The sequence below is a fragment of the Bubalus kerabau genome, chromosome 7 (genome assembly GCF_029407905.1).
Source record: "Bubalus kerabau isolate K-KA32 ecotype Philippines breed swamp buffalo chromosome 7, PCC_UOA_SB_1v2, whole genome shotgun sequence".
NCBI lineage: Eukaryota > Metazoa > Chordata > Mammalia > Artiodactyla > Bovidae > Bubalus > Bubalus kerabau.
Window position 1 is genome coordinate 71,827,671 of NC_073630.1, and position 17,038 is coordinate 71,844,708.

General features: G+C 41.8%; 1 protein-coding gene and 1 long non-coding RNA gene across 2 annotated transcripts in view; one reads left to right on the top strand and one right to left on the bottom strand.

Moving 5' to 3' along the window:
* Positions 1-17,038, top strand: part of CWH43 (cell wall biogenesis 43 C-terminal homolog) — a 49,962-nt gene that overhangs the window by 2,596 nt on the left and 30,328 nt on the right. The window contains exons 2-6 of the mRNA XM_055587460.1: positions 1,221-1,341; positions 1,702-1,856; positions 4,733-4,934; positions 6,651-6,739; positions 14,089-14,346. Coding sequence (XP_055443435.1) covers positions 1,221-1,341; positions 1,702-1,856; positions 4,733-4,934; positions 6,651-6,739; positions 14,089-14,346 — 825 coding nt within the window. The remainder of the gene's footprint in view (positions 1-1,220; positions 1,342-1,701; positions 1,857-4,732; positions 4,935-6,650; positions 6,740-14,088; positions 14,347-17,038) is intronic.
* Positions 1,015-9,426, bottom strand: LOC129657235 (uncharacterized). Its single transcript, XR_008716629.1, has 3 exons — positions 9,245-9,426; positions 1,912-2,242; positions 1,015-1,361 (listed from the first exon to the last, which is right to left on the bottom strand). It is a non-coding gene; the product is annotated as an uncharacterized LOC129657235 (long non-coding RNA).

The following is a 17,038-nucleotide window of genomic DNA, read 5'->3' on the forward strand; positions in this document are numbered from 1 at the left end:
TGAAAACCCATTACTTGAGTAAAGGATAGAATTGTATTTGAGAAAGCGGAGTGGGTAGGAAAGTGACTCAGATGTGGGTTAGGAAAGTGACTTCAGGATGAAGAAACCAGTTTGTGTCAGATGCTCTTCCACATGTCCATTGAGTTTGATGATGCTAAAGAGAGGCTGAAGTAAGTCATGCTTTGCCTTAAAACTCCCTTTTCAGGTACTTTTTTTTTATTTCAGACTTCAGATACTTCTTAAGATGAAACAACGTTGTTTTTCACAGAGGTCCGAAGGGATTCTTACACAACTACAAAGCTGATCTGAGTGTTACATGCTGTCTCACTGCTGTTCCTTCAGATATTTTAGGTTAATCAGTACCTAGTTAACTATTAAACCATTAAACTAGTTCATACTATTGGGTTGGTCAAAAAGTTCATTTGGGTTTTCTTTAATGAAAAATCCAAATGAACTTTTTGACCAGCCCAATACAATTAATTTAGATTAGTTTTGATCTTAATTATTTCGACTCACTAAAATAGCCCTGATTAAAAAGATAGACAATATTAAGTGTTGACAAGAATATGAAGAAACTGAAATCCTTACACATTACTGATGGGAATGTAAGATGGTGCAGTTGGCTTGAAAAACAGTTTGGCAGTTCCTCAGGATGTTAAACATAGTTGTCATATGATCCAACAACTCCACCACTTGGAGTTAGACCCAAGAAAAATGGAAACATTCACATAAGACCTGGTACATAAATGTTCATAGCAATATTATTCATAATACCCCAAAAGTGGAAACAATCCAAATGCGCATCAATGGGATGAATGAATAAACAAAAAGCAGTATATCCATGCAATAGAATATTATTTAGCCATAAAAAGGATTGAAGCACTGACATGTGCTATGACATAGATGAACTTTTTTTAAAAAAGTTTTTTATTAAAGTTTAGTTGGTTTACAATACAGTGTTCGTTTCAGGTATAGTTGTGCAACTTTGTAAACATATTAAGAACCACTGAGTCATACGTCTTAACACACTGAATTTTATGGTATGAATAATACTGCAATAAAAATGTTCAAAAAGATTTATACATACACATAATTATACATTAACTCTGTCTTCCTGAGGGTAAACATGGTATTAGACACAACAGTTATCAAAGGCAGATCATTAACTAGTAGGGCATGCTTGCCAGAAATGTTTAGCTCTCCTTAAAATTTGTTTGTAGGTAGCATCGCCTCCTTCCAGGCTCCAAATGCCAAACTTCGGCTCACGGTCCTCGCACTTGGTCTGTCTTCCTCACTGGTGGTGCATGCTGTGACGTGGTGGACAGGAAGTGGCTGGCAAAGGTATAGTTTGCATCTTGTGCCTATAGGCAAACAAGTGTGGTCAGTTACCAAAGGGAAGTTGGGACCGGGCATTCCAAGATACAGTATTTAGCTTTCAGGAAGGCCTTATCGAAGTCTCATTTTTTTTTTCCTTTTCACAAAACCAGGATGTGAGCATTTGCCATTACTCTCAATAATGTTGTGAGAATGGAGAAATTATAATGAGTTGCCTAGGTAATGGGCTATATAAAGGCTAAGTTGTGTAGATTACCAACAAGACCACCTCATATACTCCTTCTGTGACACTGTGAAATTCACAGTGGAAGGAGTACATTGAAACCACTCACAAAAAAGTTGTTAAAAATATTTCTGTGCTTACAGGTACTTCAGAATCTGGGGGTTCATTTTAGGACAGATTCTTCTTCTTGTTCTTCGCATTTGGTACACGTCACTAAACCCAGTCTGGACTTATCAGATGTCCAACAGAGTGATACTGACATTAAGTACTATTGCCACACTTGATCGCATTTACACAGGTAAGCATAGGCCCAGTTTATTTAGGGATTTTTCTCTCTTGCACAGTTTATTTACCTTTCTTATCTGAATGTCACACATCTTGGAAAGATAAACGAGTCTTTCTGCACTCTGTCTCCATGTCTGCTTTTTCTCCCTCTGCAAGAGTAGCTGGCCTCGAAAGTGGACTATTATCTGAGCAGAAGGCACCTTTTCCTTGGCAGCACAGAGGGTGACAGTAACCGTTCGTCTCTGGCTTGTCTCACTGTGGAGTGGGATAGTAGACCCAGGCCTCATGTTCCCTGCTGGCTTTCAGCTGTCTTCTCCTCTTTCCCTCTGAACAGGGCTTTCCAGGACGAGATCCGTCAGCCCTCTGCCTCCACACTGACCCCAGCCCATCTGTAACACTCTGAAAAGTTATTTGTTAGCAAGGGCTTTGAGAACTGCATCAGTTCAGTTCAGTCACTCAGTTGTGTCCAACTCTTTGCAACCCCATGGACTGCAGCACTCCAGGCTTCCCTGTCCATTACAACCTCCCGGAGCTTGCTCAAACTCATGTCTAATGAATCAGTGATGCCATCCAGCCATCTCATCCTCTGTTGTCCCCTTCTCCTCTTGCCTTTAATCTTTCCCAGTATCAGGGTCTTTTCCAATGAGTTTTCGCATCAGGTGGCCAAAGTATTGGAGCTTCAGCATCAGCCCTTCCTGTGAATTTTCAGGACTGATTTCCTTTAGGATTGACTGGTTTGATCTCCTTGCAGTCCAAGGGACTCAAGTCTCCTCCAACACTGTGAGAACTGCATGAATTTGTTCTTTTTTTTCTCTTGGTTAGTGTTTTGCTTTTGCTCCCCTCCCCCCACCCACCCCACCCTACCCTTAAGTCTGAAGGTATTTAAACTCCAAATCTGAAATGTAAAAAGAAAGGAAATCCTGAACTTTCATGTGCTTGTGGGCTAAGTTGCTTCAATCAAGTCCGACTCTGTGCAACCTTATGGACTGTAGCCCACCAGGCTCCTCTGTCTGTGGGATTCTCCAGAATACTGGAGTGGGTTGCTGTGCCGTCCTCCAGGGGATCTAACTGACCCAGGGATCGAACCCCTGTCTCTTCTGTTGCCTGCATTGGCAGGCAGGTTCTTTACCACTAGCTCCATGGATATTCATACCACCTTTCAAATCACCTGTCTGGAGCTTACAAGCGAACTTGGACATTTGCATTACTCGCGAACTCCAGACTTCTGAAGAAAAGGAAGAAATGTTGCTAGATTCTACTTAGCTTGCTCCTGGCTTTGTGTGTAACTCTCAATGAGTCACTATACTTCTGTAAATACAAGGAGAAATCTCACAGGTTAATGAAAGTTTAGAGAGTTTGGCTCACCATGAACAAAGAGTTTGTTTAACTCCTCCAATTTTGGTATGAAATGGGGGTGATGAGAACAGGGAAACATCATGCATGTAAATTGATCAAGAGACATTGATATTGATTAGAACATTTAGAACTCGGTTCTAGCACCTAATATATGTTTTGTATTTTATAAAACGCTCACATGTGAAGTAGAAACTCAGGCAGCAAACTTCACAGGGACAGCCTGATAAGGATCTGGATTCAGGGTATCCCTTACATTTCTGGACTTTACATTTCTGTAACTCCAGAAATATAAGTAATTTCTGGACTTACATTTCTGGAGTTTGCTTCTTTCTCGCTTCTGTTTTAAATTTTTGTGACCTATTTGTTAGTCCCTTCCTGTTTTTGCCCTGTGCTCCATTTACAAAGTTCAACTCCTTTCCAGCTTTCCCAGGATATCTCATCATCCCTAGCAACGTTTTTTGGGGTAGTTTTATTGAAGATTTGCTGCGCCTTGGGGAGAGAGTCACACACCATAGTGTGTAGCAGTGTTGTTACTTGGGAAATTCAGCTTAAGCTGCTCTCTTTTCCAAAGACTGTCTCGTTGGCCTTCAGGCCCTTGGTCACCATCTGTCTTCACCACCCTCTCCCTCACCCCCATAGCTTTCAGCTCTGCTCGTCCTCCCTCTCACTCCTTTCTGGGCAGAATGGCTTTCTTCCTGCCTATGAAATCATGCTTTCATTCCCACAGGCAGACTCTCAGGTTTCTTTCTGTCCCGAAGCAGGCTTCCCAGTGTCGCGAAGCATCTGCCCAGCAGGCTCTCTGTTCCTATAAAGGCTTTCTCTTGCCAGCATTTTCTGCAGTTGGTACATTTCTGTATGTGAAGTCACTAATGCAACCAACTGAGACCTCACTGTTAAAACAGTCCTAGGAAGTATAGTAGGGTAAAGCACACAGGTACTGGCTAGGCTCTCTCTACCAGCCGTGTGATCTTGGATCTGTTTTCTCTGGGCCTCTCAGTTTTTCAACCCGTGAAATGGGGTTAGTAATAGAGTTAGTAACCTCATAAAGTTGCTGTGAAGATTAAATGCTTTCATGTGAGGGCCTGACCACAGTAACTGCTCAGTTGACGCGTTAACTGAGTGTTAACTCAGTTAACACTCTGGGGGCTCAGAGGGTTAGATGAGGACCTTGTTCTTTCTTGGGAGAAGCAGCCTGGTATGCTGGGAATGTTCCATTCCAGGGGGACTGCGTTTATTCCCTGAACTCACCTTTCACTTTTCATACATATAGTTTAGCTCATAACTGTTTGTTTCACATGAAGTACATACCTTTCTGCATTTTCAGTTGTCAGATTCCAAAATGATTTATTCTCCTGAAATCCTGATTTAGCCTCCCCCTGCCTGCCTCCTGGCATGTTCTACTTGTTATGGGGTCTCACCTTCCCCTCTAAAGTAAGCTCCCTGAAGCCAGGTACCATTTCCTATTTGTTTAAAGTCGGCTAATATAGAGGGTAAATTTCTGTGTAACTGACCCTTTTCTGTTTTTTATTCTAGACGGTGCCTGCTATAAACCTCAGTGGAAGAAGAATGGTGAGGCAGCCAAGGCAGTGGCTTCTGGTCTGAACTGGTTGTTGGCAGGTGCTGCCTTTGGCAGCCTCATGTTCCTCACCCACTGGATTTTTGGAGAGGTGTCTCTTGTCTCCAGATGGGCAGTGAGTGGACACCCCCATCCAGGGCCAGATCCGAACCCATTTGGGTGAGTTTGAGTTTGGAAGCAATCCAGAAATTGACTGGTATGGTTGAAGACCTTGCTCCTCTGTGTGAGCAGCTAGACAAGCATGACATTACTGTGTTCTCTGGAGATGAAAGCGCTTGAGGGCTGTTTGCCCCCGTGCTGAGGGATGCTGGGAGGTGACAGGGACGATTGAGGACTGTGTGTGGCCAGGTGAGTGGCCCCTCTGGACTGTGAGCACGGGAGGGGAAGGGCTCTTTGTTTGCAGACGCATTCCAAGCCCCTGGGACAGAGCCTGGCACACAGTAGGTCCTCATCAACGTTTGTCATTGACTTGGAGATAGACAGTGATCAACCGGGTCCTCTCAGGCCTTTGCTGTCTTCTGAACACCCAGGGCCATCCTTCACCTTAGGAGGTGGGAGCAGGCAGGAGAGCGGCCGAGAGCCTCACTCCAGAGCCGGAGGGCCTGTTTCAGATTCTTTGTCCTACATGGGCGGCTGTTTCTAATATCCAGCAGGTTACTCAAATGCTCTTTTCCCCAGTGTCATCCTCTGTGAAATGGGGATAATTATAGCATTTACTTTGGGCTTCCCTGGTGGCTCAGACAGTAAAGAATCTACCTGCAATGAGGCAAGACCTGGTTTCGATCCCTGGGTTAGGATGATCCCCTGGAGAAGGGAATGGCAACCCACTCCAGTATTCTTGCCTGGAGAATTCCGTGGGTAGAAGAGCCTGGTGTTCTAGAGTCCATGGGGTCGCAAGAGTCGGACACAACTGAGAAACTAACACTTTCACTTTTTCATAGCATTTACTTTACAGACCTGTGAAAATTAGCTGAGCTAGTATATGTAAAAATCTTCAAACAGTTCCTGCTATCTAGTAAGCACTCTGTGGTTTTTAGTTTATTTATATTATAGCTACTTCATTGAGTGCCATGTTGTAATTTCCCACTAAAGTTTAGTTAAATTCTTTTTTAAAAATATTATTTTTATTTATTTATTATTAAAATTTATTTGGTTGCACTGGGTCTTTGTTGCAGCATCCAGGATCTTTAGTTGCAGCATGCAGACTCTTAGTTGTGACATGCAAACTCTTAGTTCCAGCATGTGAAACCTAGTTCCCTGACCAGGGATTGAAACTGGGCTCCCTACATTGGGAATGTGGAGTCTTAGCCACTGGATCACCAGGGAAGTCCTGTTTAGTTCTTTTTTTCCTCCCCATCTCCTACAAGTTTTTGCCAAAGTAGTTAAAGAATGAAATAGTTTGTGGTTATTTTCAAAGATACACAATTTATAATTATTTATCAAACTCACCTCAATCCTAGGAAGGCAGAGACTATTGATAAAAGCAGGATTGAGGTTGAGAAAAAAATGAAAAGAGGTACACTAAATAGCAATTCTCAGTGACTTTTTCTTTTTGACTTTGGCAGAGTCATTTAAAATGTCCCATAGCCAATATGAACTATAATAGTCTGAGAAAGCTCAGTTACTTTGTTTACATTGACCATGAAAGACTGCAGATGTCATTTATGACAAGTTAGAGGTGCTCTTATGTCAGTGTTCTGAACGTATATGAAATTGTTTCCCAGTGGACTTTCGTGGTCTCATTAGTTGTTTCACACTCACATTGTCTCTTGGATGTGCCTAGAGGTAGAAGATACATTTCCATTTTATATCTGGGGCAATGGAATAGTAACAGCGTCAGATATCCTATAACATGTCATTTTTTTTTTTTAACAGAGGTGTAGTTCTGCTGGGCTTGGCGAGTGGATTGATGCTCTCACCTTGTTCATGGTTTCCGGGTTCCAGTTTAATCTGGTGGATTACAGGTGTGTGGTTTCTCTGTAGAAATGCTTGGTTATCCAATTTACTCACAAGTATGCAATGGCACCCCACTCCAGTGCTCTTGCCTGGAAAATCCCATGGATGGAGGAGCCTGGTGGGCTGCCATCTATGGGGTCGCTAAGAGTTGGACACGACTGAGCGACTTCACTTTAACTTTTCACTTTCATCCATTGGAGGAGGAAATGGCAACCTACTCCAGTGTTCTTGCCTGGAGAATCCCATGGACAGAGGAGCCTGGTGGGCTGCCGTCTATGGGGTCACACAGAGTCGGACACGACTGAAGCGACTTCGCAGCAGCAGCAGCATGTGCCCCTGGGGTGGAAGGAGATGACCATACAAGCCTGTGCCATTGAGGGCGGGACAGTCTCACCAGCTGCAGCCCCTAGAACTCAGATGTCACCACGGTTACTGGGAGTTACTGGCTCCAGGTTCTTGCTTCCTTCTCCTCGTTTCCCCTCTCCTCCTTAGCTGTCTTATCCACCTGATGATGCTGACATCCTCTCCCCCGTCTCCTAGATAACTTATCTGGGTACAGATGTCTGTAGCAGTTTTATTGATGGTCTGAGGAGATGGAGGGTTGGACATGCCATGTGGCCGAACCACTTCCCCTGTCTTGCTTCTCTGGTTTTCAGGAATGCCCCCCTTTGGGACTTCACACGAAAGTTCAATTTCCCTTTCTCTTGTGCGGGTAACCAGTTTCACCCCTCACTCCTCTATTCAGCCTTGGGAGGGTCCACGTTTGTTTATTCAAAAGCCTGTACCCTTTCTGCCCAGTTACATCCTTTAGGATTATAGACTGTTGGTGAAGACTATCATATTTCCGGAATGATCTACTTATTTTTTTTTTTAAAGGTTTTTTGGTGTGGACCATTTTTAAAATCTTTATTGAATTTGTTACAATGTTGCTTCTGTTTTATGTTTTGCTTTTTTGGCCCCAAGGCACGTGGGGTCTTAGCTCCCCACCCAGGGATTGAACCCTCACCCCGTGCAGGGGAAGGTGAAGTCTTAGGGAAGTCCCCGATCTACTTATTTTAATGACTGTGACTGTTTTGTTACTGTGACTGAATTATGTCACTCTTTCCCCTTCCCCTTAAAAGGCGGGAATGGTTACAGTCAATTTTAGTGTTAAGTTAAAAAAAAACCCACTCTGTGACAGTGCACATGCTATTTGGTTTATGTGAACAGAGAGGTCCTTATACATTTTAATTAAGCAGGTGATTCAGAGTTTTGTACTAGATGCTGGGTATGGGTTTGTGAGATAACATGTAACGATAATGGAAGATACAGTTTAATAACCTCATAGGTGGTGGTGCCGGCGGTGGTTCAGCTGTTAAGTCACGTCCAGCTCTTTGCGACCCCATGGACTGCAGCAGTCCAGGCTTCCCTGTCCTTCACCATCTCCTGATACGATTCTGTACACCCTCAGTGCCATCACCCTTGCGTGGAGGCGTGTGTCAGCCAGTAGGCTGCTCAATTCCTGAGGTTAACCAGGCCCTCATCCTCCTGGAGCTGTATGAGCACACAGTTGCAGTCATGTTGAGCTGTTTTTACTTGTTTGTGTATTTTCAGGTAGACATTCCTTAAGGAAACGCTTGGTATGAATATAATGTTAGGAGTAACCTTTCTTCTCATCAAAGAAATGCCTCCTGTGATTGTGCACAAAAATGGCCAGAGAACCTTGTCAGTGCTGAGTGCAGTGAGCATATATAGCTTCTTAATCTGTATGCAATTAGGAAAAAGAACATGAAATGCACTGAAAGTTGTTCAGCATTTCTATCATGCCTTTTCTCATGGCATAGGAGCAAAATGTTAATTGGGCATGTAAGTAGCAGCTTCATTTTAAACCTGGGAAAGCTGAGGTCCACAGAAACATAAAGAACAGAAAGCCTTGAACTTATAGTTTTATGCTTATATTTATTTCCCCAGATAAGTAAGCATAGCCTGGAGCATTAAACCTAATCTAGTCTGACTATCTCTCTGAAGTGTTAAATAAAAGGCCTTAAGGGCAAGACGATTTAAGGCTTCTAATGGCTATTTGCAGTAGAGAGGAAAGCAGGGCTGTAATTCATGAACTCTATCGCCCTCTGCCTGCTCACCTGAATTAAGTTGGAGCTCACACTTAATTATCTGGAGATAGTGCCCACTTTTCACCATGATTCATCTCTGGAAAACATCTCAAAGTAGAGTGAAGAAAAAGAAACCATATATTTTCATTGTACAGTTTAAGTTCCAACTGGATCCGAGTATGAAATTCATTATGACAGTGACCAATAGAATTTCCCAAATGCAAAGAGACAGGAACTTTAGATCTTGATGCCAATTATATTAGTAAAATCAAAGTTCTATTTAAAAAGACATCAAAGTCCTAAATGCATTGATAGGACCCCAGGGTACTATACAGAATGCTTATAATTTTATTGTATGAGGAACTTGGTCAATTGAAAATGAACATGTTGATTATTATAAATATCATTGAAATATTCAATTACTATGAATTCTGCTTGTTGTCTTCAGTTCAGTCACTCAGTCGTGTCTGACTCTTTGCAATGCCATGACCCGCAGAACGCCAGGCCTCCATGTCCATCACCAACTCCCGGAGTCCACCCAAACCCATGTCCATCGAGTTGATGATGCCATCCAGCCATCTCATCCTCTGTCGTCCCCTTCTCCTCCTGCCCTCAATCTTTCCCAGCATCAGGGTCTTTTCCAATAAGTCAGCTCTTTGCATCAGGTGGCCAAAGTATTGGAGTTTCAGCTTCAACATCAGTCCTTCCAATGAACACCCAGAACTGATCTCCTTTAGAATGGACTGATTGGATCTCCTTGCAGTCCAAGGGACTCTCAAGAGTCTTCTCCAATACCACACAGTTCAAAAGCATCAATTCTTCGGCACATAGCTTTCTTTATAGTCCAACTCTCACATCCATACATGACCACTGAAAAACCATAGTCTTGACTAGACGGACCTTTGTTGGCAAAGGAATGTCTCTGCTTTTTAATATGCTATCTAGGTTGGTCATAACTTTCCTTCCAAGGAGTAAGCGTCTTTTAATTCCATGGCTGCAATCACCATCTGCAGTGATTTTTGAGCCCAAAAAATAAAGTAAGCCACTGTTTCCACTGTTTCCCCATCTATCTGCCATGAAGTGATGGGACCAGATGCCATGATCTTCGTTTTCTGAATGTTGAGCTTTAAGCCAACTTTTTCACTCTCCTCTTTCACTTTCATCAAGAGGCTCTTTAGTTCCTCTTCACTTTCTGCCATAAGGGTTGTGTCATCTGCATATCTGAGGTTATTGATATTTCTCTTAGCAATCTTAATTCCAGCTTGTGCTTCTTCCAGCCCAGCGTTTCTCATGATGTACTCTGCATATAAGTTAAATAAGCAGGGTTACAATATATAGCCTTGACGTACTTCTTTTCCTATTTGGAACCAGTCTGTTGTTCCATGTCCAGTTCTAACTGTTGTTTCATGACCTGCATATAGGTTTCTCAAGAGGCAGGTCAGGTGGTCTGGTATTCCCATCTCTTGAAGAATTTTCCACAGTTTATTGTGATCCACACAGTCAAAGGCTTTGGCATAGTCAATAAAGCAGAAATAAATGTTTTTCTGGAACTCTCTTGCTTTTTCGATAATCCAGCAGATGTTGGCAATTTGATCTCTGGTTCCTCTGCCTTTTCTAAAACCAGCTTGAACATCTGGAAGTTCACGGTTCATGTATTGCTGAAGCCTGGCTTGGAGAATTTTGAGCATTACTTTACTAGCATGTGAGATGAGTGCAATTGTGCGGTAGTTTGAGCATTCTTTGGCATTGCCTTTCTTTGGGATTGGAATGAAAACTGACCTTTTCCAGTCCTGTGGCCACTGCCGAGGTTTCCAAATTTGCTGGCATATTGAGTGCAGCACTTTCACAGCGTCATCTTTCAGGATTTGAAATAGCTCAACTGGAATTCCATCACCTCCACTAGCTTTGATCGTAGTGATGCTTCCTAAGGCCCATTTGACTTCACACTCCAGGATGTCTGGCTCTAGGTGAGTGATCACACCGTCGTGATTATCTGGGTCATGAAGATCTTTTTTGTACAGTTCTTCTGTGTATTCTTGCCACCTGTTCTTAATATCTTCTGCTTCTGTTAGGTCCATACCATTTCTGTCCTTTATTGAGCCCATCTTCGCATGAAATGTTCCCTTGGTATCTCTAATTTTCTTGCAGAGATCTCTAGTCTTTCCCATTCTATTGTTTTCCTCTATTTCTTTGCATTGATTGCTGAGGAAGGCTTCTTTATCTCTCCTTGCTATTCTTTGAAACTCTGCATTCAAATGGGTATATCTTTCCTTTTCTCCTTTGCTTTTCACTTCCTGTCTTTTCACAGCTATTTGTAAGGCCTCCTCAGACAGCCATTTTGCTTTTTTGCATTTCTTTTTCTTGGGGATGGTCTTGATTCCTGTCTCCTGTACAATGTCACGAATCTCTATCTATAGTTCATCAGGCACTCTGTCTATCAGATCTAGTCCCTTAAATCTATTTCTCACTTCCACTGTATAGTCATAAGGGATTTGATTTAGGTCATTCCTGAATGGTCTAGTGGTTTTCTCCACTTTCTTCTTATTTGGGAGGACTCAGCCTCAAACAAAACACAGTTAAGCTACATGGTTAAGAGAAACAGGCAAAGTGACAGTGTATCATATGCTCCCAGTGGTGTACAAAAAGGGAGGAAAATGCACACATATGCCTTTTTCTTCCTGTGCACAGACTGTCTCCAGGAGGATGGCAAAGAAAATGCTAACATTGGTCGCCTTCACTAAGGGGAACTCATAGGCGACCAGAGGGACTCTTTTTCACCTTTCAGATTTTTGGGTTTGGAATTTATAACCTTAAAAATGCAATTTTAGTGGATTGAAAAATATGTAGCCTGTTTTAAAATAGAAATGAAATTAAAAACGAAAGTGATCACTGTCAAGGGTAATTTGAAGAAAGGTTTTCTTTCCCTTCTTTGTAGTAAGACAGATGCAACAATGTCATAGATTAAAATATCTAATTAGGACTCATTTTTTGGAATAACAGTCATTGTAAGCTGGTAAACTTGGAGCTTCCTGGGTCGCTCAGCTGGTAAAGAATCTGCCTGCAATGTGGGAGATCTGGGTTAGATCCCTGGGTTGGGAAGATGCCCTGGAGAAGGGAAAGGCTACCCATTCCAGTATTCTGGCCTGGAGAATTCCATGGACTAAATGGTCCATGGAATTGCAAAGAGTTGGACACTACTGAGTGACTTTCACTTTCACTTAAATTGTTAAACAGAAAAACTCCCCCTCCCTAATAATCAAATAGGGCTTCCCTGGTGGCTCAGAGGTTAAAAGCATCTGCCTGCAATGCGGGAGACCTGGGTTCGATCCCTGGGTCTGGAAAACCCCTGGAGAAGGAAATGGCAACCCACTCTAGTATTCTTGCCTGGAGAATCCCATGGATGGAGGAGCCTGGTGGGCTACAGTCCACAGGGTCGCAAAGAGTCGGACGCGACTGAGTGACTTCACTTCACTAATAATCAAATAAATGAAAATCAAAATATGCTATAAATTTCATCATTAATTTGGTAAAACTTTTTAGAAAGAAATGCTTTTGGCAGCGTTTCTGGAGGAAGTGGGAACTGCTATAACCTCTCAGGAAAGCACGACAAGTATTGACTCTTTAAAATCCTTTTGCCTGCTGATGCTGTAGTTGTACTTCTAAGAATCTTTTTAAGAATTATTTTAAGGAAATAATCAGAGATGTAGTGAGAGATTAATTGACAAAGAAAGATGTTCTTCACAGTGTTGAAAGCTTTCTAAATGGCCATCAGTAGGAAAATGATTGTTTATTTTTTGTTGTATATTTATCCAGTGGAAGATTATATATATATATATAAACATGTTTTAGAAGAAAAATATTAATGATATGAAAAAAAGTTCCTGATATAATGTCCCACAAAAAGCAGAATATAATCCTTAATATGTGGCTTGATTTCATTTTTTTATGTAAAAATACTTCTGTATATATACAGAAAATGACATAGGGGAAATATATAGGCGTATTAGCTGGGATCATCTTATGTCAGTCCTAGGTGATCCTTAATTGCTTCTTTACAGTTCTGCATTTTTAAATTTCTGCAGTGAATAGGCTTTATATCTGTTTATTTCAAATTAAAAAAGTTGTTATTAAGATGACCATGTTAAAAATTTGAAGGCCTGACTATGGAATTAAAACCTGTGAGTTGTAGCGGGCCCTGCAGCCTGGTTCTCACATTCATCTGAGTGCTATTCTTTTTGAAGTGGGGAAGGACAATCACGTGTCACCGTCCTGTGATGGTGTGGGTGGGGCTTACTGCTGGACGAGAGCCATGGGGTGCTAAGAAGCGGGCTGGATCCTCTTCCTGGAATTTTTGCCCCAAGCAGTCAGAGGCTGCTGTAGACGTCCTTAAAGGGTGGGTCTCTATTATATATAATGTTGACAGAAATGTCCGGTGTCTAGAAAATGCCATATTCTGTGCAAAGGCGTTATTTTGATGGCTCCAAAATGGAGTGCTGTGCTGCCATCTCAAAGCCCATTTCATAGGAATATGGAGAAAGGTCATATTCTTTCAGATCTGGCTCAATGAATTAGCAAACATTTACTAAGTGCCTCCAACGGACCAGGCAGATTCCACAGCCCCCCGGCACCTCAGAGGCTGATGTATGCATGAATGAACTGCCTGCAGAACTATAAAGCAGTGAGTCCAGGAATGCAGTCTCGGTCACAGCTTCTTTTAGGACTGTGAGATCGAGAAGGTCAGTTTATGTATTGTGGGTTGACAGGCAGCATTTAAATGGATGGAACCTGCTTTAGAAAATTTCTTAACAAAAATGTTTCAGAAACTACCCTGACTTTACCTGTTTTCTAATGTCCTAGATCTGGCTGGTTAAATTAAATTAACATATTCTTGGTATTTCAGATGATTTCATGTTTTTTCAGTTTTTGCTATACGAACCTTAACACAACCTAAAAATGCCTTCTTCTCTTCCACTGCTCTTCTCAAAGACCTAGCACTGGACTGAGATTTTCTGGACCTACATTCCACCTCCAGCTGTGCAAGTAACTAGCTGCGTGACCTTAAGCAAAGCATATTAATCTTGCTAAGACCTTAGTTTCTCATCAGTCTAGAAATTGAACCAGCATGCCCCCTGAGGTCCCTTCTGGCTCTAAATAGCTATAAAGTGGTCATCCTATAAGCTTATTATTCTTTTCTTTTTTTTTTTAAGAAAATGGAAGAGGCTATTACTGCTTTCCTGTCTGATTGGGTTTCTTTGTCTCACAAACAGGAGCGACCTCGGCAGCAGGACTCCTTTACCTGCCCACGTGGGCAGCCGCTGTGTCTGGCTGTGTGCTTGCCTTCTTCACGGCATCCATGTGGCCTCAAGTGCTTGGACACCTTATTAGCTCAGGCTCGAGCCCTGGAAAAGCCATGACCACTGCCATGATATTTTATATTCTAGAAGTATTTTTCTGTGCCTGGTGCACGGCTTTTAAATTTGTCCCAGGAGGTGTATATGCTCGAGAAAGATCTGATGTGCTTTTAGGTGAGTACATTTGAAAGGTCTGGATTCAAGTCACTACTCACACATTCCTTTCAGGACTGACTGGGATATGCACTTTACATGACTGATTAGAATAAATAGGATGATTTTGCCTTTCTTATTGAAACAGACTCTTTTGGTTAAAAAAAAACAAAACTAGAGGAATATCTAAATTACTATTTAAAAAGAAATTTCTTGGGACCATCCAAGCAGTTCAGTGGTTAAGACTCCCTACTTCCAATTCAGGGGGTGCAGATTCAATCCCTGGTTGGGGAACTAAGATCCCACATGCTGTGGCTTTTAAAAAATGTAAGTTAAAAAAAGAAAAAATTTCATAGTTCATCGATAACTTTCAGTAATATTTATTACTGCAAAGGCCCTGGAAGTAAATTTGTTGTTGTGTGGTCGCTGAGTCATGTCTCACTCTTTTGCAACCCCATGGACTGTAGTCCTCCGCCCATGGTATTCTCTAGGCAAGAATACTGACATGAATTGCCATTTCCTTCTCCAGGGGATCTTCCTGGCCCAGCGATTGAGCCCAAGTCTCTTGCTTGGCAGATGACTTCTTTACCACTGAGCCACGTGGGAAGCCATTGGAAATAAATAGCTGTGAAAAAACCAAGTTTAAACCATAATAAGGTGTAAAAGAGGTCCATGAAACACTGTATTATATGATATGTAAGGAAAAAATATGTGCATGGTGCTCACATTGCTCTTTTGATGGTAGGCTTGTAGATATGTATATAGGAAGTATGTTTTTTTGGTTCTCCTGAATTTTATATGGTTTTTATTTACCCTCTTTTTACCAATAAAATAGATTTTGCATATGTGAATCTTAGTGTAAATGATAAATGATAAGTGAAATGTCAATGATAAAATCATAGAGTATATATCTTCCATTTCAATGATTATGACCTTACATACCAAAATTAAAATTTCATAGGCTTAGCTCAGTTTAACATTTCAGAAACTGTCTTCTGGCTGTAATGAAATTACTGATATGTACCAAGCAGACACAGATCAAATGTTGCCTGTCATTTTAGTTTTAAGTAAAACATGTCCAATGCCTCCAAAATAAAATCTTTGAAAAATTGAGGAGATAAAACATATTTTAATAAGGGATTCACTGGTGGCTTAGATGGTAAAGAATCTTCCTTCAATGCCATAGACCTGGGTTCGATCCCTGGGTCAGGAAGATAAACCCTGGAAAAGGAAATGGCAACCAACTCCAGTATTCTTGCCTGGAGAATTCCATGGACAGAGGAGCCTGGTGGGCTACAGTCCATGGGCTGTCCAACAAAGAGTTGGACATGACTGAGCAACCAACACTCAGTTCTTTGTTCACACATTTTTCTACTTGTTCATTTATTCATTAAAAAATTATCACGCACCTACTGTGGTCCAGGCCTAGTGCCAGGTACCGGAGACTTAAGAGACAGAATCCTGCCCACTTGGAGCTTCTGTGTTGTGGGGGAAACACCACACCTCACATTAGACAAATACTTAGGGAGTTATGGTGGGGCGGATGCTACACAGAAGTCTGGGCTTCTATTTGTGCTCATCTGTCAGTCCCCCTTGTGCCCATGAAATATATCCAACCACTTTGTGCATTTGCACATAAACTTTCTTCTCTGTGAGCTAGACATCTGCCAGGACAGGCCGGTTTAGAAGAGGTATATTTTAAAGCAACTTTTGAGGATTTGCTATTTCTGGTAGATATCAAAGCTGCGACCCAGTCAGAGACATACACTGCTGCATTTCCTCCGCGATAGTCTTGGCTTTGTGAACTTGTGTTTCTTCTGATTTCTTTCAGGAGTGTGTACTCTGTCCTGCTCTATCTTCCTGTCCAATGCCCTGCTTTTTTTCTTACTCCATCTTGCTTGGGGGTCTGCCATGTGGAGCAATGGAACAAAAGTAAGAGCTGTTCTAAGCGTACGTTTCTTTTTTTAGAATGTTATGAGCGACAGATGTTTTGAGTTCCTTCTCACTATTTATGGAATTGCAGAAATCGTGCTTTATTACAGCTTCAAATAACTAAGAATTCTTTTTAGTAATAGTGACATTATGTTGATAAGGCTGCAGAAACTGAGGAACATGGGTAAAGTTCAGAGTAGCTTTGAATAACCATTGTAAAGAATCTGTATTAGATCAGAAACTAGTTATAAATGTATTGTCTAGGTTTCTCCTGCTGTTTCCTACTAATTGCACATAATTTTTCTTTTAGCCTTCCACCTAAGCCTCTTTTACCTGACATTCCCTAATTTATATATTGTTCAATTACACCTCTGTTTCTAATTCTCATTATATACAATGTTAGACGTATGCAGACTTCATGTGTAAGCTACATAGAAATGCATCCCAGTTGAGCTCGTCTTTCTTGGCCCAGTGTGAGCTCCAGTGTGCATCCTCTGCTTGGACACACAATCCAGGCCATGAATGCTGCCATATTAAGAACCTCTTCTTGTTACTAATACTCTTCATATTAAGTATCCTCTTCTTGTGCTCGTCAACTCGGTGCATATGGTCCCTTTGGTGGAGAAGACCAAGTCCCTAAGGCGGTCCAGAAGATGACTTTCTTTTTGTCCCACCCTTCCCTGGACAATCAATAGTCAGTGACCAACACTACGACCAACCATTTCCTAACCAGGAAATACCAACCTGGTATTTCCTAGGAAATACTCAGGAAATTGTAAGA